The sequence below is a fragment of the Oryzias latipes genome, chromosome 8, assembly GCF_002234675.1.
Source record: "Oryzias latipes chromosome 8, ASM223467v1".
NCBI lineage: Eukaryota > Metazoa > Chordata > Actinopteri > Beloniformes > Adrianichthyidae > Oryzias > Oryzias latipes.
In genome coordinates this window covers 238,750-261,602 of record NC_019866.2, presented here as the reverse complement: position 1 = coordinate 261,602, position 22,853 = coordinate 238,750, and the positions used below count along the sequence as shown (strand labels likewise).

General features: G+C 49.8%; 3 protein-coding genes across 9 annotated transcripts; 1 reads left to right on the top strand and 2 right to left on the bottom strand.

Moving 5' to 3' along the window:
* Positions 1-88: 88 nt before the first annotated feature.
* On the bottom strand, positions 89-19,221 carry med15 (mediator complex subunit 15). Of its 4 annotated transcripts, none has more exons than XM_023957175.1 (18): positions 18,584-19,221; positions 9,003-9,096; positions 8,852-8,903; positions 8,547-8,570; positions 8,262-8,426; positions 7,750-8,114; positions 7,444-7,596; positions 7,289-7,366; positions 7,104-7,187; positions 6,879-6,991; positions 6,676-6,806; positions 6,467-6,589; positions 6,331-6,394; positions 6,200-6,266; positions 5,870-6,027; positions 5,632-5,798; positions 3,316-3,414; positions 89-3,246 (listed from the first exon to the last, which is right to left on the bottom strand). In XM_023957175.1, the coding sequence occupies exons 1-18, from the start codon at positions 18,649-18,651 to the stop codon at positions 3,110-3,112; spliced, it is 2,142 nt and encodes a 713-aa protein (XP_023812943.1). In that variant the 5' UTR covers positions 18,652-19,221; the 3' UTR covers positions 89-3,109. The 4 variants fall into 4 exon arrangements, with proteins under 4 accessions (XP_023812943.1, XP_023812942.1, XP_023812941.1 ...); XM_023957174.1 differs by having other exon boundaries at positions 7,289-7,369; positions 18,584-19,217; XM_023957173.1 differs by having other exon boundaries at positions 7,104-7,208; positions 18,584-19,213.
* LOC110014064 lies at positions 9,103-10,423 on the bottom strand. The gene has a single exon (XM_020700732.2). It carries the CDS (start codon positions 10,301-10,303, stop codon positions 9,596-9,598), a length of 708 nt encoding a protein of 235 aa, XP_020556391.1. The 5' UTR covers positions 10,304-10,423; the 3' UTR covers positions 9,103-9,595.
* An 866-nt stretch (positions 19,222-20,087) lies between the features above and the next one.
* Positions 20,088-22,265, top strand: LOC101170409. 4 transcript variants are annotated; one of them, XM_011473046.3, is made up of 9 exons: positions 20,088-20,195; positions 20,331-20,472; positions 20,595-20,718; positions 20,784-20,941; positions 21,016-21,158; positions 21,231-21,408; positions 21,473-21,612; positions 21,761-21,847; positions 21,911-22,265. In XM_011473046.3, the coding sequence occupies exons 1-8, from the start codon at positions 20,182-20,184 to the stop codon at positions 21,825-21,827; spliced, it is 966 nt and encodes a 321-aa protein (XP_011471348.1). In that variant the 5' UTR covers positions 20,088-20,181; the 3' UTR covers positions 21,828-21,847; positions 21,911-22,265. The 4 variants fall into 4 exon arrangements, with proteins under 4 accessions (XP_011471348.1, XP_004086456.1, XP_011471346.1 ...); XM_004086408.4 differs by having other exon boundaries at positions 20,089-20,195; positions 20,331-20,415; positions 21,685-21,847; XM_011473044.3 differs by having other exon boundaries at positions 20,089-20,195; positions 21,685-21,847.
* Positions 22,266-22,853: the final 588 nt, after the last annotated feature.

Genomic DNA, 22,853 nt, shown 5'->3' with positions numbered 1-22,853 from the left:
AATGAAAAAGCATTTCGGGTTTTTCTTTTTATTTATGGTACACAATCGCTTCCATATCACTTCACAAAAACTCAACCGAGACAATCTGTTTATTACCTCATACGTATTTTAATACCAGACACTTCCTATTCGAATACTATACATAAAACATACACATAAAAGGATGTGAACACTGAAAAAGACGTTTCTGTAGACAAAATGTCTGCGTCCGTCAGAAAAGCTGCTCTGCAGTCGGTTTCTGCTTTTGCAGCTCCAGCGCGTCTTCCAGCAGAAAACTTGGGAAACTTGTCCAAACGGTTCCTGCCCTCAGATCCGTCACCTTCTGATTGCAAAAATCACCTGTGAACCGATCAACCAATGAGATGCTTTCCCCTGTCAGCAGCCAATCAGATTGTAGAATGTTATAACCATTCATTCCAATCAATCTACTTTGTTTCTTGAATCTTCTAACATCTCAAATGACTTTTTAGTCAGTCTATCGTCCCTTAAAGTGGATCCTGTGGACCTCATGATGGTCTGAGGACCGGCTCTGCAGAAACTTTACATCTGGTAGCAAAATGGTCAAAGTCCTGCTTTTATTCTGAAATGTTCTCCAGGTTTTTCTCCATTTCCTCCTCACCTGTTCAGGCACACAAACAGCTCGACTGAGAGCACGTGCACGTACGTGCACACAGCTCGGTGAGGTTCGTCTTCACCTGTGAGGAAATGGAGTGAATGAAGGAGGAGAGGTGTTCTGGACCCGACCAGAACCAAGACTCGGATTCTGTCCAAAGGAAGTAGGGAAGCTGTTGCATTCATGGAGCATCTGTGGAATCTGTGATGGGGGGGCACAAACTATCATCAGGGCCGTCATTGGGTGTTCTGCTTCTCCCATCAGATGCAGACATTTGTGTTTGATCAAATGTTTCCAGCTTTGTCCTCCGCTCTGCAGAGGGGGTGATGCCTTTAGGGACCTCAGGACATCACAGCACGTCCACACCTCCCTCCTGGCTATACAGGGAAAGCTGTTTCAGAAAACGACGTCACAGTCAGGCGGCCAATCAGATCGCCCATGGGACCGACCTGGAGCCACAAAGAGCGGCGCAGATCTAGACACGCTAAAAAAGCTTTAGGACGGGTCATGTGTGAACACGGTTAGTCAATTCAAGTGTAGATGGATGCCAGATGTCAGTCAAAACCCGTTTCTGCTGCACTAGATCAGTGGGAGACACCAGAAGCTGTTCAGAGTTTACCGTTTTTATTGTATCGGACGTTTGCCTTAAAGAAAAGACACGTGGGCTAATATCAGCCCCCCACATTGCCTGGTGCCAGAGGGGGGGGTATTAATCTCCACAGGCCGCGTCTGCCTAAACCGCCGTCAGAGACGTCTTTGGACCGGAGCTGGACGTATCACAGCTCAACACCCTGTCTTACTGCACACAAACCACACACCTGCTGCGGGACAGAAGAGCCAAAACCCAAATCCTGACCACGAATCCAAGGAAAGATTCCCCCCTCCCAGTGTGGACGGACCGGACCCTCAAGCTCGTCAAACAAACACGTGAACTCAGTTTTAGGAACCACTTTGCTTTAGTCAAGGACTGCTGCTGTTTCTGCCAGTGAGGAGGACAAACGTCAACCGGAGAAAGTCCAGGCCTACAGCCGGCCACCGAGCAACGCCACGCCCACTAGACGTACGCCCACTAGACGTACGCCCACTAGACGTACGCCCACTAGACGTACGCCCACTAGACGTACGCCCACTAGACGTACGCCCACTAGACGTACGCCCACTAGACGTACGCCCACTAGACGTACGCCCACAAGACGTACGCCCACAAGACGTACGCCCACTAGACGAACGCCCACTAGACGTACGCCCACTAGACGTACGCCCACTAGACGTACGCCCACTAGACGTACGCCCACTAGACGTACGCCCACTAGACGTACGCCCACTAGACGTACGCCCACTAGACGTACGCCCACTAGACGAACGCCCACTAGACGTACGCCCACTAGACGTACGCCCACTAGACGTACGCCCACTAGACGTACGCCCACTAGACGTACGCCCACTAGACGTACGCCCACTAGACGTACGCCCACTAGACGTACGCCCACTAGACGTACGCCCACTAGACGTACGCCCACTAGACGTACGCCCACTAGACGTACGCCCACTAGACGTACGCCCACTAGACGTACGCCCACTAGACGTACGCCCACTAGACGTACGCCCACTAGACGTACGCCCACAAGACGTACGCCCACAAGACGTACGCCCAGATGACGGAAACAAGGAGGCTTTGAGACTAACGCCAGACTCTTGGCTGATGAAGGACGACATGCGGCAGAAACTAAAGAGGAAACACGGAGACACACTGGAAGTTCCCGGCAAAAAACACTGAGCTGTGGACGACCAGAAACACCCACCAAGAGCGGCGCCTGAACACATCACGCCATTGTACAAAGCTGAACTAGCCGCCTCGCTGCAGGTGACACGCCCCTCGCGCCGACACTAACGCTCTGGTGTGTGCAGATCCTGGCGGTGGGGGAGGGGCAGTTTGTGTCTCACTGTCTGCTGGGGGGGGCAGTGAAAGCGCAGATCCCGTGCACGCCGCAGAGCCTGAACACGCTGCAGATCAACACGGGCAGCACGGAGCACAGGGTGAGGCCCTGAAGGCAGCAGTGCCCACCTGGGGGCGGGGCCCTGAAGGCAGCAGTGCCCACCTGGGGGCGGGGCTCTGACGCAGGTGTGTGTGTTGCAGGTGCTGACAGTGGGGGGGAGTAGCAGCTGCATCGACGTCTTCACAAACCCGTCCTACAGAGCCTTCTCCCTCAGCTTCTGATGCCTTCAGGAACACTCTGTACATCAATAAACTTTGATCCCAGCCTGTGTCTGTCTGATCCAGCCTCATGGGGAGGGGGGGCTAGCCCACCAGGGGGCCCGTCGGCCTCCAACCCCCCCAGTGGGAATCTTTAGGAAGCGATGAAGGTGATGTGAGGAAGACTTTTCATAAACACAAACAGGAGCGCCCCACCAAAAAGAAAGAAGTCTGTTGAGTCTCAGTCACCCAGAATGCATTGAGGCAGTGGCATGAGCGGACCACCCCAGGTGGGCGGGGCTTCAGGCGGCAGACAGGCACGCCTGCCGGACGCTCTGGGCCCAGGTGTTGAGCAGCTCCGTCACAGAGTGTTTGTCGGGCAGCTGCAGCAGTTTGGACGTCATGTTGCGGTGCACGCTCTGCAGGAAGCTGTTGGCACCTGAGGACGCACAAACGCATCACTACCAGCCTAGGCTTCCCGCCCCGCCGCCGCCGCCCTCACACTCACCGTACTGCTCGCCGTCGTCGCTCCAGAGCGGGCTCTGGTCCGGATAATCCGCGGGAATGCTGAGCTGCAGAGGAGGAACGCTGGGAAAGTTCTTATCATCTGAGGAGGAACCAACAGGAGGAGGAGTCACAACCTTCATTCAGGTTCCAGTCCAGGTTCCTCCAGGGTCCCGGATCAGAACGTCAAAGCATCTGACCAGAGCAGAGTACTGTAGTAAAAGTAGGACATGGCCCCATGAACTACTACAGTTACTTCAGACATTTCAGCAGAGGGATGGATTTCCTTCTGACACCAGAACCGGGTTTTTCTGGATGGTTTAACCCTTAAAACGCCGCCAGAATCAGACGTGTGGAACTCTGATGCTGGAGCGAGTGGGTCGGTTTCAGAATGAAGCTGAACTGCAACGATTCCGGATTTACGGTTTCTGTTTGAAACTGGAGAAAAAGGTCAAGAACGGAACGCCAGACGCCCGGTTCTGCTCTGACATGCTCAGGGAGGAGCCAAAGGTCAAATCCAATGAACCCTATTCTGATGGAGCTAGCATTAGCATTAGCATATCTGTTCAAAGGCGTTAAAGTTGACATAAATCAACATAAAGACTGACGTCAAAGACAGAAACCATTCAGAAGCTACACTTGAAGACCATGGTGAACATGAGACTCCTGAAGACCCCCCCCCCACATCAGTCATGTGACCCCGCCCATTTCTTGTTTTTTCAGTTTCTTTATTCCAGCTCCAGATTTCCCCGCCCGCCCCAGAAGCCCCTGATTGAGGAGGGTTAAAGGCCCTTTTTGGCTCCTCCCTTTCCTCCCCCCATGGCTGGCAGCCACACCAGCAGGATGACTCATGCTTGTCACAGCGGCCTATTTTGTTGTTAGTGTTTCCACATTAGTGGGAATAAACCTGGTTGCTTTGTACTGTAAGCCCTTGGTTGTGTCTTTTATGTTGCACCCACTTAGCCGGGACGTAACACTGCCCTAAAGGAACCATGGACTGTATCTGACAACGGGACGGAGGGAGAAATCCTTCAGATTATGTCATCCATTTCATGCTGGCCCTTCATGCTAGGCAGCTATTGCTAGCTGCTCATGCTAGCTGCTCATGCTAAACTCTAATGCTAACCACTTATGCTAGCCACTCTTGTTAGCTGCTCATGCTAGCTGCTCACGCTAACCCCTAATGCTAGCCGCTCATGCTAACCACTTATGCTAGCCGCTCATGCTAACCACTAATGATAGCCGCTTATGCTAACCACTAATGTCAGCCGCTCATGCTAGCCAATAATGCTAACCACTAATGCTAGCCGCACATGCTAACTGCTCATACTAGCCGCTCATGCTAACCAGTCATGCTAGCCGCTCATGCTAACGACTAATGCTGCTACTCATGCTAACCACTTATGCTAGCCACTCATGCGAGCTGCTCATGCTAACCACTCATGCTAACCCCTAATGCCGCCACTCATGCTAACCCCTAATGCTGCCACTCATGCTAGCTGCTCGTGCTAGCTGCTCATGCTAACCACTCATGCTAACCCCTAATGCTGCCACTCATGCTAACCACCTATGCTAGCCACTCATGCTAGCTGCTCATGCTAACCACTCATGCTAACCACTCATGCTAACCCCTAATGCTGCCACTCATGCTAACCACTTATGCTAAACTCTAATGCTAGCCACTCATGCTAACCACTCATGCTAACCACTAATGCTGCCACTCATGCTAACCACTTATGCTAGCCGCTCATGCTAACCACTAATGCTAGCCGCTTATGCTAGCAACTCATGCTAACCACTCATGCTAACCCCTAATGCTGCCACTCATGCTAACCACTTATACTAGCCGCTCATGCTAACCACTAATGCTAGCCGCTTATGCTAGCAACTCATGCTAAGCACTCATGCTAGCCGCTCCTGCTAGCCGCTCCTGCTAAACTCTAATGCTAACCCCTAATGCTGTCACTCATGCCAACCACTCATGCTAGCCACTCATGGTAGCCGCTCATGCTAACCGCTCATGCTAGCCGCTCATGCTAACCACTAATGCTAGCCGCTATTGCTAGCTGCTCATGCTAACTGCTCATGCTAGCCACTCATGCTAGTCGCTAATGCTAGCTGCTCATGCTAACCCCTAATGCTAACCGCTCATACTAGCCGCTCATGCTAACCAGTCATGCTAACCCCTAATGCTGCCACTCATGCTAACCACTAATGATAGCCGCTTATGCTAACCACTAATGCTAGCTGCTTATGCTAACCACTAATGCTAGCTGCTTAAGCTAACCACTAATGCTAGCCGCTCGTGCTAGCCGCTCACCCAGCTTGCAGACGAGGTGAACGCTGCCATTGTTGCTGCAGAACGAGGGGTCCAGGTTGACCAGGAAGCGGACGTCCAGGCGGGCCACCTCCCCCTGCAGGATGTTGGGGACGGTCTGCCGCTCATCCTCCTCCAGCTTCCTCTTCCTCCCAGAAACGTTGGGGCCGCTGCGGCAGAGACACAGTTAGACAGAGCTCGGCGAGAGAGCAGCGCCCGGCGTCCGCAATAAAAAACCTACGTGATGGGGGGCCCGTGGATGGCGCTCATGGCGGGGGCAAAGGTCCGGTACAGGGAGTGGTTGAAGACCGGCGAGCGAATGTTGGTGATGATGGCGTCCAGCAGAGGCTGACACAGGTACTGCTGCTTAGTGGCCATGGGTGGGGGAGGGGGGGTGGGCTGAAAGAGAGAGAGAGAGATTTCCTGGAGGGTTGGAGGTGCAAAGGTCACAGGAGAGAGAGAGAGAGGAGGTCTGGGTCTGATGGAAGACCCATCTCAGTGAAGGGGTCCGTGTGTATGTGTGGTTGGGGTTGTGTGTTTTTTGTATGTGTGTGTTAGTGTGTGCGTTTACCACAGCCATGTCATTCTTCAGCTTCTCCAGGGCGATCTCACATTTCTGCAGCGTCTTCAGAGGACACCTGGGGGTCAGAGGGCAGGTGAGGCTACAGAGTGGAGGAGGGGGAGGGGCGCTGCAGGTGCTACCTGATGTTCGGGTCGGTCAGGATGTTCAGCAGACTCTTCATCTTGCTCAGGTCCTTCTTCCTGTCTGAGAGCAGAATCAGAACTGAGCTTTGTCCGTCCGGACCGGAACCAGCTCTGGGTTGTGTCTCCGCCTCACCTTCATTCTTGTCAATCTTGTTGATCATGCGGCGAAGCGGCTCGATGTACTTGGACAGCTGCTTCAGCTTCTCCATGTACTGCTGGTCCTCCAGAGATGGACTCATCACGGAGCCGGGGTTACCTGGGGGTGGGGGGGGGGAAGTTGGGAGTCAGTTTACCTGCCCGACCGCGGCCATTGAGCGGTTCTGGTACGGATTGCCGGCATACCTGGAGTGTTGAGCGGTCCTGGAGAGGGAACGCTGTAGATCTGAGGGGGCCTGCTGGAGGTGGCTGTGCTGGGGGAGGGCTGAGGGGAGGGGCTGGGCTGGAATCCTCCTGGGGAGGGAGTCGGGCCGGAGCTAACGGAACCAGAACAGAGTCGGAACCAGGACACGCAGCGTGTGCGAGGGGGGGGGCAGCAACTGTCCTACCTGACTGAACTGGGCTGTGAGGTGGGGGGCTGGGGTGAGGGCTGAGGGGGCGGGGGCATCTGTGGCGTTGGCACCTGCACAGGTGAGGGCGATGATATCATGGCGTGCTGCACCTGTGATACAATTGTAGAGGGCTGTTAATCATAGTGTGGTTCTGTGGTTCTGTTGGTGTGGTTCTGTTGGTTCGGTTCTGCTGCAAACGTACAGGCGTTGGAGAGTACCTACCTGTCCTCCAACCACGTTGGAAGGGGTGGGGGCCGCAGAGGCGTTGGGGGGGTTGAGAACGGGTCGGGTCGGCCGGCTAAGACTCTGCATCGGGGGACGACCCAGCTTCAGACGGAGAGCAGAAGCTGCAGGTCCAGCGCCGAGACATAAAGTGCTGGTTCTGGAGCTGAAGAGCGGGGACTCACCTGTCCAGGTGCAGCGCCGGGCGTGGACAGCTGGGGCGGGGCCACGATCTGCGCCGAGTGCTGCATGGTGGCACGGGCCTGCTTTCCCACACAAGGAGAAGGACTGTCAGGACGAAAAACTGAACTGGTCCGGACCCGCCGGACACCGCTGGTACCTGGAAGGCTTTGAGCTGCTGCTGCTGCTGCTGGGAGTGGGGGGGCATCTGACCCGGCGCCGGCTGGACCTGGACCTGATGCACCATGGGATGCATGGACTGAGGCTGGGCCTGAGGGTGGTGCAGCTGCGGGAACATCCTCACCTGGTGCATCTGCGGACACCAGGACAGACTGCCGTTACCGTAGAAACACCGAGGGCGGGGAGCAGACAGTGGGAGGTGCAAAGGAATCTGGCGCTGCTCAACAGAACATGCTCAACATCTGTCTTCAGAATCGGTCCTGACCAATTTGTGTTAGGATTCTACCTGGTTTTGCTGCTGCTGGTTCTGGTGCTGCAGCTGCTGGTTCTGGTGCTGCTGCTGTAGCTGCAGCTGCTGGTTTTGGGCCTGCTGCAGCTGCTGGTTCTGGTGCTGCTGCTGTAGCTGCAGCTGCTGGTTCTGGGCCTGCTGCAGCTGCTGGTTCTGCTGCTGTACCTGCAGCTGCTGGTTTTGGGCCTGCTGCAGCTGCAGCTGCTGGTTCTGGTGCTGCTGCAGCTGCTGTTGCAGGTTCTGGTGCTGCTGCAGCTGCTGGTTCTGGTGCTGCTGCAGCTGCTGGTTCTGCTGCTGATGCTGGAACTGCTGGAACTGCTGCTGCACCATCGTCTGCATGGGCATTTGGGCCGGCGTTGACACTGCGGACACAGAAGCGGAGGATGTGGCGCCGGCAGCTCAGAGGCAGCCACGGACGGGCTGAACGCTCAGGCACAGCATGCTGAAGCAGACACATGGCAGCTAGGGGGCGCTGTGGAGAGCAAACATCACGCAGAGGAAACACTCACTGCCTTGTGGGTTTCCAGGCACCCCTCCCATGACATGCTGGCCTATCTGCATCTGCCCCATGGGCCCCATGCCCCCCACTTGAGCCCCGGCAGGGCGAGGCCCCATTCCGATGGCGCCAGGCCCCACTCCAACCCCTGTCAGGTTAGTCAGGGCATTCATGGGATCTAGCAGAAGGTAGACGACAAACAACATTAAGCCCATCCAACATGCAGCGTCAGATCATGGCGGCGGTGACTGCAGCAGAGAGCAGAACCCATCCAGAACAGGACCGCAGGACCGCTTACCTGGACCCCCCAGGGACTTCTTATCTGTGGAAAGACAGAGGACAGGCTGAGGGTTGAAGGCATGACGTCACGTCTCACAAAGCATCCAGAACCACCACAGCGCCGTCATGAGCCTCATCACTCCAGACCTCCTCATGCTAGCAGACGGCGCCGTCTCCTCGCTCTGGAATGTCTCTGAACCTTCAGCTAAATCGGCTCGCAGCTTAGCGCTCCGGAGAACCGCTGAGAGCCTCTTTCCTCCAGCTGCGTCCTGCGTTCTGGAGCACAGCTGGACACAAACTCCCGTTTCACAGAGCAACACTTACGGATGTCTCTGAAGTGGATGATGAGCCGCGCCACCAGTGAAAGATACTCGTCCTGGAAAACAGTGGTCGGGTCAGTTCTGAGCGTGACCTGTTCAGTAACAGGAGGAGAACATGCAGGCGGAGCTCGGTCCCACCAACCAGGAAGACTCACTCTGGTCTTGGCCTTGTTGTAGACTTGGTTCTCCATGTCCGTGCCAGACTTGTGGGTCGTGGTGCCGGGTCCCGCCTTCCTCATGGCCTCGTCACTGCACACAAACACACGGTCACACAATCACTGACTGTAGTTTTTGCTTACGAGCGGAACAGCAGTTTGGAGTACCCTATTTGGTCATTGTCCACCTGGGGGACTTCAAGGCCCACCCCCATAACAGGGGCACCTAGAAGGGCGTGATTGGTAGGAAAATCCTCCCTGATCTTTACCTGACTGGTGTTTTGTTATTTGACTTCTGTGCTCGTCATAGTTTGTCCATAACGAACACCACGTTCGAGCACAAGGGTGTCCATCAATACACGTGGCAGCAGGACGCCCTAGGCCGGAGATCAATGATCGACTTTGTAGTTGTTTCAGGTGACCTTCGGCCTTCTGTCTTGGACACTCGGGTAAAGAGAGCAGCAGAGCTGTCCACCGACCACTACCTGGTGGTGAGTTGGAATCGCTGGCGGGGAAGGAGGCCGGAAAGACGTGGGAGACCCAAACGCACGGTGAGGGTCTGCTGGGAACGTCTTGCTGAGCCCTCCATCAGGTTAGTCTTTAACTCCTATATCCGAGAGAAATTCAAACAGGAACAGAGGGAGGTTAGGGACATTGAGTCCAAGTGGACCATGTTTTCCACTGCCATTGTCTCTGCTGCTGCCGGGAGATGTGGTCGCAAAGTCTCTGGTGCCTGTCGCGGCGGTAACCCCCGAAACCGGTGGTGGACACCAGAAGTAAGCGATGCCGTCAAACTGAAGAAAAACTCCTACCAGGCCTGGCTGGCTTGTTGGACTCCAGAGGCAGGCGCCAAGTACCGGCAGTCTTAGCGAGCTGTGGCCCGGACTGTTGCAAAGGCAAAAACTCTGTGCTGGAAGGAGTTCGGTGAGGTCATGGAGAAAGACTATCGGTTGGCCTCGAAGAGATTCTGGCAAACCATCCGGCACCTCAGGAGGGGAAAGCAGTTCTCTACAGGCATCGTTTTTAGTGCAGGTGGGGAGCTGTTGACTTCGACTGGGGAAATTGTATGGCGGAGGAAGGAATACTTCGAGGATCTCCTCAATCCCACTGACACGCCTTCTTTTAAGGAAGCAGAGAATGAGGACTTTGGGGTGGGGGCTGTCTATCACCCAAGCTGAAGTCACTGAGGTAGTCAATGAACTCCTCAGTGGCAAGGCTCCGGGAGCGGACGAGGTCCGCCCAGAGTACCCCAAGTCTCTGGATGCTGTGGGAGTGTCTTGGCTGACATGTCTCTGCAGCATCGCTTGGCTATCGGAAACTGTACCCAGGGCTCGACGTAGCCATTTTTCCGCTGGCCCGGTCCAGCTCGCTTGAGCAGTACGGACCACAAGACTTTATTTTTCACTTGTCCGCTCAGTTACTAAAATATCTAACGGTTAATATATTTTTCACCTTTTTCAGTAAAGTATATTTTGCGAAAACGTGTAGTCAGGGGTGCTCATTACGTCGATCGCGATCGACCAGTCGATCTTCAAGGACATGAGTGTAGATCGCGGGCCAAAAAGGATAAAAAAATAAAATAAAAAGTACTTCTTAAAAATCCACCAGCCAATCAAAATCCTCACTGAGAAGTACAGGACTTGATTGAGATGTAGATTGGCCAATCGGACATCCTCTGATACATACGTCAATGCACATGCGTGTTTAAAAACACTGAGCGCAAACTCTCTGTCATCAGGAAGTCGCTTTCTGCCTAGTTCTTTTTCTTCTAGTCCCCGGCAGAAGACCACTACTGACAACCGGAGTGTTTATTGAAGCCGTCCCACGTGTCTCTTCTTGCTATCAGCTCTGCAGTTATCGCCCGATAAATACGAGCTCATTAAGGAAGCTATTTTTTACGTGGCACGCACTTCGTACGAAGCCAGCAGCGCCTTTGAAATGCCATGATGCCATGCTCCCCCTATTGCACGGTTTACAACAGAGCATGACAAATGATAGTCTTTCTGTCTTTCTTGTCCTGTTGGCTTCATCGAGCCAGGACGTCCAGCATGTTTCGGGGCAGTTTGCGGCGGAGTGTGAAGTGGCTGGGATGAGGTTCAGCAGCGCTAAATCTGAAGCCATGGTTCTTGATCGGAGAAGGGTAGTTTGCCATCTCTCGGTGGGTGGAGTGTCCCTGCCCCGGTAGAATCGAGTAGAAACGCTTCTCCTCCACATCGAAAGGAGCCAGTTGAGGTGGCTCGGGCATCTAGTCCGGAGGCCTCCTGGACACCTCCCTGGAGAGGTGTTTCCGGGCATGTCCCACTGGGTGGAGGCTCTGGGGAAGACCCTGGACATGTTGTAGACTATCTCTCTTGGCTGGCCTGAGAATGCCTCAGGGTCCCCCAGAGGAGCTGGAGGGGGTGGCCGGAAGTTTGGGCATCTCTGCTTAGACTGCTGCTCCCGCAACCCTATCCCGGATAAGCGGAGAAAGATGGATGGATGGATGGATAGAATTGACTGACGAAATGAATATATCCTTGTTGGAGATATCCAAAGGAAGTTTGAAAAATAATTATGGGATGGCCACACGACCTAAGGTTTGGTGGCCATTTTGTGCCAAAATCTGAGATTTAGCGATTTCCGACAATATGGGAAAATGAACTTCTTTTTGAGCAATTTCCACAACATTTCACACACATACCGCCATCTTAAGTCTACAATCACCGGTGGAGTTTTGTTGACGTTTGACCTCGGGAGAAGGCCGCCATCTTGAATTTTCTAAATAAAAAAAAGCACCTTTACTACCGGATACAAATGAAAACTCATCCTAGGAATTTTCATTGATTGTCTCTTAACTTCCCGGGCATCAATGCTATTGTAGAAAAAATGTTGTAAAAAGAATTTGTAGATTTTGAATGGCGTGAGCGTGGCAAGCTAATAAAAGTGACAATACTCTTGTTACTTGCACATTTTTCAACGGAATATTGTGAAAATTTAAGGCATGCATCCATGGCTGGCACTGAACAAATTGATATTACATTGGATACGAACATATAAGCAATGTGGGCGTGGTTAGCAAGAAACCTCAGTTGTAAAGGAAATCCAGAAGTTTACTATTTGCGATTCGTCTGAAACCTACGTTGATCTGTTCGTTATGCCCAGGTGATCAAAACATAAAATGGTTGCTATGGAGATAAAATCAACAGAATAGTCGCCATTTTGAAAAAAGGTGGATTTTCCATCAATTTATCACATGTACCTCTTACCAATATGATAATCATAAGCAATGTGTTTTTCTGAGTCAGTGGATAATGCTGATAGCAATGCTAGCACTTTTAACAACATGCAGCTCAGTTAGCCTTACAGAAAGAGAAGGAGGGGTTAGATGTGTGTAGTGGCTGCTCAGCAAATGGGGTCGGGTCAAAGGTGGGTGGTCTAGACCCGGGCGGCTGTGGAGCGTAGGGGTTGGGAGGGGGGGTAGCACCTGCAGGCCATAAAATGCCGATCGCAGCTTTAATTATATTTACTGCCTGGCTTATACATTTGTTGTTTCAAGATTGAAAATAGCGTTGGTAGCATTTCCTGAGAGCTCCGCCTTCTTTAGGACAGTCTGAGCGTTTGAAACAGCGAGGAAGTCCGCCATCAAGAGTTGATGTTTTCCTCAACAGAGAACTTCCCCGACTGGATTACAGCGCCGACAAATGAAAGAACGCGGCCTGAAGAAACGGTGGAGAATCGTAAATGGTCACAAACACTGATGATCAGCATAAATCATCATAAGTACTCATAACAGTATTAGAATAAATCACAGAAACCTCTAATATCATTCCTCTCTCTCAGAGTGAACCAGCGTGTTTGAGTAATGCCAGTTTTAGAGGCGTCCTTATCTCCTCGCTTTAGGACCTACAACAAATCTGAAAAACTTATAGTGACGTTGACCACACCCCCAACGTCAGCGTCCAGCAGGTCACCGTCAGACTTTGGTGCTTTGTGTCCGATATTGTCGTCGGGATTGACTCACAAACAAAATCCTCTCTGCTGATGTGGAAGGACTTGGAGCAGAGTCTGCATTCTGCAGGTTTCTGCTGCTAAATGCGGTCCAGGTCTTTCCTCTGTTGATACCTCTCCTTGAAAAGCCGCTCGTTGTCAAAAGTACATTTGTAATAGTCGCGCATGCGTAGACTGATCGGGTGGCCGTTTCAGATCGAGTAGCGCCAGGTGTTCCCCCAGCCAGCAGGGAGCTAAGATGGCGGTCCGTGCGGTCAACTTTTTGTGAGCTGCGACGATCCGGTCCCAAAATATCCCTTTTGACCTCGTTTTCAAACTGCTGAACTAGTTTTGCTTTATTTTTTTATTACTCTCAAGTCTTACCACTGTAAAGAGACAAGAACGAAGTGGGAAAAACAACAACAGCAATATTAAGAGCTCCTAGAATGCCACGGGAAAAGCCTGTATCGGAGAAGCCGACTCCCGCATCCAAAAACCCAGAGATGACAACACATGACCACGAATACGCCATGGAAGTATCCTCGCTGTCTACTAAAAGGAAAACCCCGGTTACACCCACTAAGCTCTCCATTCCACCTAACAAGGTGGTCGTCTCCAACAAAAGTGATGCCGAGTTGTCAGCTCTAACTGCCGCCATCGAAAACGGCGAGGTTTGACGACTTTGACGGAAGACTTCGGGAAAACTCTGTGATTCTGGCTAATCTCATGAAGATCACTGAGGTAAACGCTGCTGATATAAAGGACTGAAATCCAAAGTGCACAATTTGGGAAAAGAAGTTTCTGTGCTGAGGAAAGAAAATGATGACTTAAAGAGAGGGTGGTAGAGATGGAGCGATATAAACGGCGCTGGAACCTGAAGTTACAAGGTTTGAAAGAAAAAAGCGAGGAAAACACCCGCAAAGAAGTCCTGGGGATCCTGGCAAAGATCGCGCCACAGCACACATCGGTGTTGGAAATGGTTGTGGATACAGTACATCTGCTGGGGAGGAGAGAAACCGGGAGGCACCGGCAAATCATCATCCAGTTCTCCATGAGGCACTACCGCCACATCTTCTGGAAGGTTTCTAAAGATGCAAAGGTTTGTAAAGAGATGGGAATCTTCTTCAAGCAGGATTTCTGCAAATCTGACCGAGAACCAGGAGCTGCTGTCTGGCCCAAAATGGAGAAAGGAGAGCGGCGGGACAGAACGTCTGCTACCGGGGCCACATCGGGAACGCCAACGGCGTCCGTCTGTTTCCAGACTAGCTGGTTTTTTTTATTCCTCTTCATACATTTGGAGTTAATTACCTAAATGCTTTGTTGTTTGAAGCATAAACCTCATTTGCTCCATTTTTTCCACACCTTAAGTTCACAGAGGAAAATGAAACTCTGTTGTTAACTTATAAGTTCTAAAGTATTTTTTCTAAAAGTTTGAGGTCTAGTTCTGCATTACAATGTTGTTTGGGATCTGAATTCCAACCGCTCACTTTCACCTTCAGTAACTAGCTAAAGTAACTTTTTGTTCATTTTTGTGTTATTTATTGTGTTTCATGTCTAATTTTAACTTTGTTTCTTTAAATGTTAGGGGTTTACGAGACGATGTCAAAAGAAAATCTATGTTTCTATTCTGTAAAAATGTAAAGCCAGCTGCATTCTACTGCAGGAAACTCCTTCTGTTAAAGCAGACCAACAGTTTTGGTCTAATCAATGGGGAGACAAAATCCTATTCTGTCACGGTACAAACAAATCTTCTGTTAAAGTCAGGTCTCAAATCCAAAAATCCTCTGGAAATCTAATTCCTCACTTCTCACTAATGAAACTTTCTGTAATGCTGTTATTGAGTTATTAGAAACAATAAAAACTGATTCAACCCTAAAATGTTACACTGATAAATGAGAAATCTTTCAATTCAAAGTACGTCAAACTGCCATTAAACACAGCAAATTAATATCAAAACATTATAAGCAAAAAGAAACTGAAATTATGAGTTAAACCAGATTTGTTCCAAGCCTGTTTTCAATGATAAACAACACTGAAGTCTTTTAGTGTTCTCTTGACGATATTTCTATTAAAAAACCAAAAGCAGCCTTCATCAGATCCTGAGAAAAGTGGGTGGAGCTTGGTGAAAAGAGAACATGTGATTTCTGCAGTCTAGAGAAGAATTCTATAAAGAAACTTCATATTAATAATCAATGATGCTCTGATCCTCAAAGATCTCTAAAGAAATAAGATCATTTTATAATAAACTGTACTCGTCATCCTATTCTGAGTCCCACACTGAAACATTTTTCCAGACTATTAAAAGGTTTGATTCCTAAGATTGATGAGAATTTTAGAAACTCTTGTGATTCAGAAATAACTTTGCAGGAATCAGAGAAGCTGTAAGCTGTCTGTCCAAGGATAAAGCTCCAGGATGTGACGGACTGACCAGTAACTTTTAGAAATTCTTCTGGGAGCAAATCAAAGATTTAATTTTTGAAATGTTTAAAGAAATTATTCAAAATGGGTCTCCAACATACAATGAAACATCGTGGAATCACCCTTATTCCTAAGCTGGATAAAGACCCAACATGTCTAGATCATTTATAACTCTTTTGAATACTGACTATAAACTTCTAACGCATATATTTGCAAACAGACTCAAGTCAGACATAATCTCTGAAACGCAGTCTGGTTTTATTAAAGGTCGCTCACTTCATAATAACTTAGGCCTTGTTCTGGATCTGATTGACTATGAACGTCTCATAAATACAGACAGTTTGATTCTAGTCTTAGATTTTTACAAGGCCTTTGATATGATTGAGCATATTTCATGTTTCAAAGTCTGTAATTCTTTAGTTTTGGTAACAAATGTATTGATGTAGGGGGCTGCACGGTGGAGCAGTGGTTAGCACTCTTGCCTCACAGCAAGAAGGCCCCCGGTTCAAGTCCCGGCTGGGGGACGTGAAAAACACAACATCAACGGGGGGCCTTTCTGTGTGGAGTTAGCATGTTCTCCCCGTGCATGCGTGGATCTCCGGCTTCCTCCCACCGTCCAAAAACATGCTTCATAGGTTGATTGGCAACTCTAAATTGTCCCTAGGTGTGAGTGTGAGAGTGAATGGATGTGTGTTTGTGGACATTCTACCCTGAGACAGACTGGCGACCTGTCCAGGGCGTCTCCTGCCTTCGCCCACAAGTGGCCGGGATAGGCTCCGGTGACCCCGAAAGGGAATAAATGGTAAAGAAGATGAATGAATGATGAATGTATTAATGCAGTTAAAACCTTTCACTATGAAACCAGTAGTTGTGTTTGTTTACCTGAGGGGACGTCTGACAGATTTAACATTAATGGTAGAAAACAAGGTCGTCCCATCTCACCTCTTCTATTCACTGCAGCAGCAGAAATGCTGTCTTTGCTCATCAAACACACTGACTTTGGTAAGCTGTCAGTTAGAATGTTGAATTTTCAATAAACCAACTAGCCGACCATACAACAGTCTTCCTGAATAATCTACATGACATCCCATAATTCTTCAAACTATTGACATCTTTTCAAAAGCTTCAGGCCTCAAACTGAACCTAAACAAATGTGAGATCTGACCCATTGAACATGTTTATAATATTCTGATTAAATCCACAGTTAAATACCTCAGAATGCATAGAACTAAAAACCAAACAGACTTGGAAAAACTGAATGTTTGGGACAAACTAGAGAAACGTTTGTCTCTGCTGAATAACTGGCCACAGAGATTCTTTCTGTTTTTGGTAGAATTCTCCACCAAAATTGAAAGTATATCCAGATTCATATATCCCACCTATTCTATGGGTGTCCCTAAAAAAGCCATTAAAACTATTAATCAAATCAATGTTAACTTCATATGGAAAAGGAAAACACATAACAAGGTACTCTGACTAAGAAATACCAGGATGGAGGTCTTCAAGCCATAGACTCTAACAGCCTTAAACGGGATAAAATCATTTATTAGGAATCTAAATAGTATTTGGTTCATTGTTCCTAATAAAATATTTTCCCGCCTAGAAGGGATCACATTTTAACTCAGATGTGATTTTGACATTAAGAAACTTCCCATCCAAGTTCTCCTGTAATGAAACTCATTTCTAAACACAATTCCAGTCCAGACAACACTCCTCTATGGAACTGCAGATACGTCACTGTTAGAAACAAATCTATCTTTGTTCCAACATGGTTTGAAATGGAATTTGGTCTTTAATGAATCTTCTTAATGACGATGCTTCTCTCATGTCTGTTGATGATTTCACAGCTAAATATGGTTCACTAACAAATAGAAAAGATGTTGAAAACATTATTAAGTCCATTCCTCAGAATGTTGTTTCATGATGTCATCTACAGACGTCCTACTGTCCCCAAGATTCTGATTAATGGACACAACATAGCAACGTCCAAACCCCCCATGTTTGAATGAAACGTCCTTTCCCTACATCTCAAATCCAAATTATATAACCCAATATTTTAATATTTCAGAAAAGAAACAAATAGGAACTAAATATTTCAAACCCCCCATCCCTCCTAAAGCAAAGTCCACTTTCAAACCTTTTCAGGTATTTACCCTTCCAAGGAATAATTAAGAAAACGGTTTGAAATCCTGAAAACTGTTGTTCTTTTTGTCACGATGACATTGAAACAACTGAGCATCTTTTCTTTGAATGTTTTTATTCTGATGTCTTTTGGAATAATTTACATTATTGGCTTTTCCCCAAGATTCCACTTTTAGCAGACTTTTCTATTAAGGACATTATTTTTGGGTTTATTTTAGAAAACAAGAACACAGAACTTATTCAGAATGTTGTAATTATTTTGGGTAAATTCTATATACATAAATGTCGTTTCCTTAAAATCAAACCATATTTTTCTACATTCATAAAGAACTCTGCTCTTTTTTCATCTGTAAACTTCATGGAAAACAAACCTGCTATGGAACTTCAGAGTATCGTCTGTAACTGTCAGCTTTTTGAAAACCGCCTAAGCTAAGAATCATTACAATGTTTATGTAACCCCCCCCCCCCTTTTTTTATTTTGTTTATTATTTTAATGTCTTGTTTTTAATTCTTTTTCTGTATTATTGGTAAAAATATTACTTTATTTTATCTTGCATTTGTTCTTTGTACATGTCCAGTACTTTTTTCGATGTTTCTATACTTTGCATAATTGTACACAATTGTCACAAACTGTAAACCTCAATTGTCTTTTTCAATTAAAAAAAGAAAAGTTCCTCCAGCCAGGATCACGTGATCCTGCCGTGGGAGATGGCGTCACTGGCCGTTTACGTTAAAGCTTTGTGTTCACTTAATCCAGATGTTTTCACATTTCAATCTCTTTTTCTCGTAAGTCACTTCCCATTGGATCAGGATCAATAATACTGAAAGTCATCATTGTATATCTGGGAAATCGATGTTTAGTTTTTCAATCAGAAAATGATCCGTAAACCGTTAAAGTAGCTACACTGCAGGACAAACTGCTCGGTGTTGGAACACTCCGGGCTCGTGATGAGGCTAAGCGGACAGCTAGCTTTAGCTTTAGCTTTAGCTCGCGCGGCTGCCAGACCGGAAACTGAAAATGATCAACACCCATAAACCCAAGCGGCGGTTCTCACATCTGAGCGACGACTTTCTGCCGAAACTGCGTGCTCCTCCAGTCGCTGTCTGAACCGGGGACTTCCATACCGGGATTCGGTTCTAGGATGCAGACTTAAGACTTAAGGACAGAAACAAACCGTGGCTCTTCTTCTGCCGATAGACACAGGTGAAGCAAAGGCGCACCCCTGCCCCCTGCTGGTTTAAGGTGGAAGTGCTGCGTGAGCGGCCGAGAGGACAGAAATGCTGCAACACAAGGCTTCACTTCACAAAAACTCAACCGAGACAATCTGTTTATTACCTCATACGTATTTTAATACCAGACACTTCCTATTCGAATACTATACATAAAACATACACATAAAAGGATGTGAACACTGAAAAAGACGTGATGTTTTTTCTACCGTGTTTGCATATTTGGGTTGGACCACCATACCTGATCATTGTGGACACTACTAACTGACATATCACCCAGAAGGGTGTGCACATATCCCAAAGGTGTTCTGGGTGAGCATGGCCCTCAACAATAATTGCAGACTGTGGCACACAGTATGTAAGTGGAGAGTTCCAAAAGAGGTGAAGAATTAAACATCTGCTTAAAGTTCAGCTCACCCATCACCTTCAAGCCAACAGTGTAGCTGAAAGAGCTGTGGACTGTGAAAGCAAAGGAGGACAACAAACGCCCTAACACAGCAGTGTGGATGCGTAGGACAACACCACTAGACGACAATATGCCATCACCACACGAGCTGCTATATGGCAGAACACCAAAATCCTTACTGCCAATCAGTAAAGGAGCTCTTCTGTCACGCCATCCACACGCTGACGATGAACAGAGCAAAGCGAACGAAGCAGCAAGTGTTTTATGACACGCATGCTGAGAAGGAGAGAAGTGACCTTCAGGACAATGAACAAGTGTCTGTGAGGAGCACACTAGGATATGGGAGCCAGGCCTGATGGCTCCCATATCACATAACAGGCCTAATCCCATAAGAGAGCCCAGGACATGGCTTGTTGACACTGAAGGGCAAACCTACAGAGGACAAGGGAACGACTCAAACCCAGACCCACAGGGACGCCCAGCGGGAATCTGCAGTCAAATCATCACTAGATCTGGGAGGATCACTCACACTCTACTGAAGCTTAATGAGTAGAGAAACGCATACTGTCCATTTGAAGTTAAGCAAGTTTGTTATTAAAAGATGGGGATGTCATAGTATTATTAAGTTAAGTCAGTTAAAATGTAAAAAGATGATTTAGGTGTCAGTCAAAACATTTTTGTTATAGTTCCACTAGATCAGTGTGAGACGCCAGATGCTGCCTTTTCCATTCAGAGTTTACTGGTTGGACTTTCTTTTATTGTGTCGGACATTTGCTGCCAAAGAAATGAAAAGTTGGCTGATGTCAAGCATCCTCATGTCTTCTCACACCTCACACTTTAAGAGACAAGCACAAACTGTGCAGGAAGCGTGTCCTCTGTTGTCCAGATGAGGCGCTGCACCTGCACTCCACACCAGGGGGTGGCGGTATTTGCAGCAGTCTGTTGTTAGCCAGCCGCCATGAAACTGCAGTAAAAGGAGACGAAGAAGAAGAAGCGCGCAGATTTGAAAAAACAAAGATGGCGGCTCGATCGTAAGTGGCTGATTCCGCTCATTGACTTGAGTTTATTGGGTTGGTCTCCGGTAAACGCCGCGGTGTTCGGTCCTCCGAGGACATGACGTGTTTTCGGCGCGCGCCCTGCGGAAGCTAACGCTGTGTTTGTTGCAGCGTTCTGCGGCGCTGTGACCCCGCCCTGCTGGAGCCGCCCGGAGACCCGGACCAGGCCGCGGAGAGGATGCTGCTGTCCCTGTCGGTCTGTCCGCTCCCCGTTGATGTGTTTCACCGTGAAGTACACGGCGGCTTTACGGTTGTGTGTGTTTACATGACATGAACAGTAGAAGAACCGAGAAGATCAGACAAGAGTTGAATGAAAATAAACGGGAAGACGGACGTTAAAGCTGACAGCCTCGTCTGACTTCCGGTTGTGCTCAGGACAGCCGGCGGGTCCAGAAGGTTCTGTGGCGGCAGCTGTTCGTCCTGGACTCCATGATGTCATCACTGGAAAGTTTGGAATCTGCCCAGCAACTGATGACAGAGCCGTGCCCCCCTCAGTCAGGTAATGGGAGGTTCGAGTGAGGTCCGGCAGGTGAGACACACACACACCTGTACCTGTGTTGTCAGAGGGCGGGGCCAAGGGCAGGTGGAAGGCGCTGAAGGCCGGGTGCACGTCGGCGGTGCAGGAGACCGAGGATCTGCTGTGGTCCCTGCAGGACCGGCTTCAGCAGATCCTCGACCGAAGAGGCGCCGTCTCCCAGCTGCTGCAGAGGCTGCACAGCCAGGTGAGCGCACCTGCACCCACCCAGCTCAGCCACTGAAGGGCTATATTAACAAAGGCAACCTTTGCCCCCCCCAGAAGCAGCATCAGGACCAGCTGCAGGCATCTCTGCTGGCGGCCCAGAATGCTTTGCGCTCCTGTGACCATCATGTGACCCGGCTAAGAGCCGAGTCAGAGGTGATACTGCGTCGGCTGCTCGACTGGGAGCAGCTGAGAGACAGGTGAGCCCCCACGGTCACTTGACCCCTCCTTCTTTGGAATTGCTCTGATTGGCCACTTCCTGCTCCTGTCAGACTGCAGCTGCTTGTTGCTGCAGCTCATGAGGTCACACAGGTCAACCTGCTGTCCTTCAGCCAGTCTGAGCTGTGTGTGGAGCTCAGGCCACGCCCCCCCTCCGCGCTATCATCCCACGAGCTTGAGCCTGTGAGGTTAACGGTCACCTGGAGCTCTGCCGAGTGCTTCACCCTGCAGGTGAGGGTCTCCACTCCGGCTCTCTGGCGCTTTGATTGGCTGCAGTAACAGGAAGTGTCTGCAGGTGGACGAGAGCCTGGCTGGCCTGGTGGGGGGCTGTGTGACGGGCAGACGGGCGGAGCTGAGCGCCGCCCTGCTGGATGTCCTGCAGAGTTATGTAGGGCAGGTGGAGCTTCTGTCTGAGATCCAGAGCCTGAGGTCCAGGTGAGGTGGCACACCTGAGCACGTGACCTTTGACCTTTAACCCAAGCTCCCAACCACACGTGTCTTTTCCAGCTTTGCCATCGACTGGCGCCCAGCTCAGCGGCTGCTGCTCTACCTGAAGTCTGCTTCACTGGTATGTCACCTCCAGGTGGGTGAGGGATACCCCAGAGGGGGGCGAGCTCAGCTGCTGTCGGTGCAGCGGGATGGGCAGCTGATAGACGCCAGCGGCCTGAAGGTGAGGGCGGTCTTTGCGACAGGTGGCTGTTCAGCTTCAGCCGCTAACCTGTCTGTGTTTCAGCCTCACAGAGAAGACCCCAGTCTGACGGAGTGGCTGGTCTTCCTCTGCAGCAGCCCCGCCCTCTGACCCCCATCCTCCAGGACGCCCCGCCCTCCAGGACGCCACACCGTCTGACTCCCATCCTCCAGGGCGCCACACCGTCTGACCCCCATCCTCCAGGACGCCCCGCCCTCCAGGACGCCACACCCTCTGACTCCCATCCTCCAGGATGCCCCGCCCTCTGACCCCGATCCTCCAGGACGCCCCGCCCTCCAGGACGCCACACCGTCTGACTCCCATCATCCAGGACGCCACCCCTCCCCATGACCTTCTGATTGTAAACCAGGAGTGTCAATAAAGTTTTCTGAAAGTGTAATGTTTGTTTTTTTAAACACACCTTTAAACACCTCGAATTAATGTAATAAATTCAGACATTTGACGGACAGCTGCAGTTTACACTAAAGTCAGCTGGTTCAGGTTCTGTATTCGGATTTCCCCCCTCCCCTGAAGAAAACCTGCTAAATGAACCACTGCTCTTCCTTTCTACAGCAGTCTTTGAGGAAACCTGCTCCAGAGAGCTTGAGGGTGCGTTGCTATGGTTACCTAAACCCAGTTGGATTCTTCTCATCAACCCATTCTGTCATGAGTGTGGGGGCTGTGGTCCTGGCCAGATAACTGAGCTAGCTGTGTGTTTGCTGACATGAAACCATGACAACAACAAACTCTCACCAGGAACCCCTACCTTACCGGGGTGGAGGGGTCTCAGTGACCCAGAAGCTGAGCGGTTAGGGCCTGACACACTGGTGAGGTCTCCCATGGGTGGAGTGGTTCAGAGCTCCGTTATGAAAAGCCCCTCCCAGGGTCGTGTCCGGCCCAAAGTGTTGACATGGGATCACGCCGCTGAGGGTCCACCTCCTGTGGGAGTGGGGGGCCACACAGCCAGACCTGGAGCTTAGCATCTGCC

Excerpts from the sequence above, each read along its gene's own strand:
- med15 (XM_023957172.1), bottom strand. The coding sequence starts at position 18,651 with ATGGAAGTCCCCGGTTCAGACAGCGACTGGAGGAGCACGCAGTTTCGG. Across the intron at positions 8,427-8,546 it reads GAAGTCCCTGGGGGGTCCAG|ATCCCATGAATGCCCTGACT; the intron begins GTAAGCGGTCCT and ends ACCTTCTGCTAG. Across the intron at positions 7,209-7,288 it reads CCGGCGCTGCACCTGGACAG|CTGGGTCGTCCCCCGATGCA; the intron begins GTGAGTCCCCGC and ends CTCCGTCTGAAG.
- LOC101170409 (XM_011473044.3), top strand. Across the intron at positions 21,613-21,684 it reads ATCCAGAGCCTGAGGTCCAG|CTTTGCCATCGACTGGCGCC; the intron begins GTGAGGTGGCAC and ends TGTCTTTTCCAG. Across the intron at positions 21,848-21,910 it reads TAGACGCCAGCGGCCTGAAG|CCTCACAGAGAAGACCCCAG; the intron begins GTGAGGGCGGTC and ends TCTGTGTTTCAG.
- LOC110014064 (XM_020700732.2), bottom strand. The coding sequence starts at position 10,303 with ATGCTGCAGAGACATGTCAGCCAAGACACTCCCACAGCATCCAGAGAC.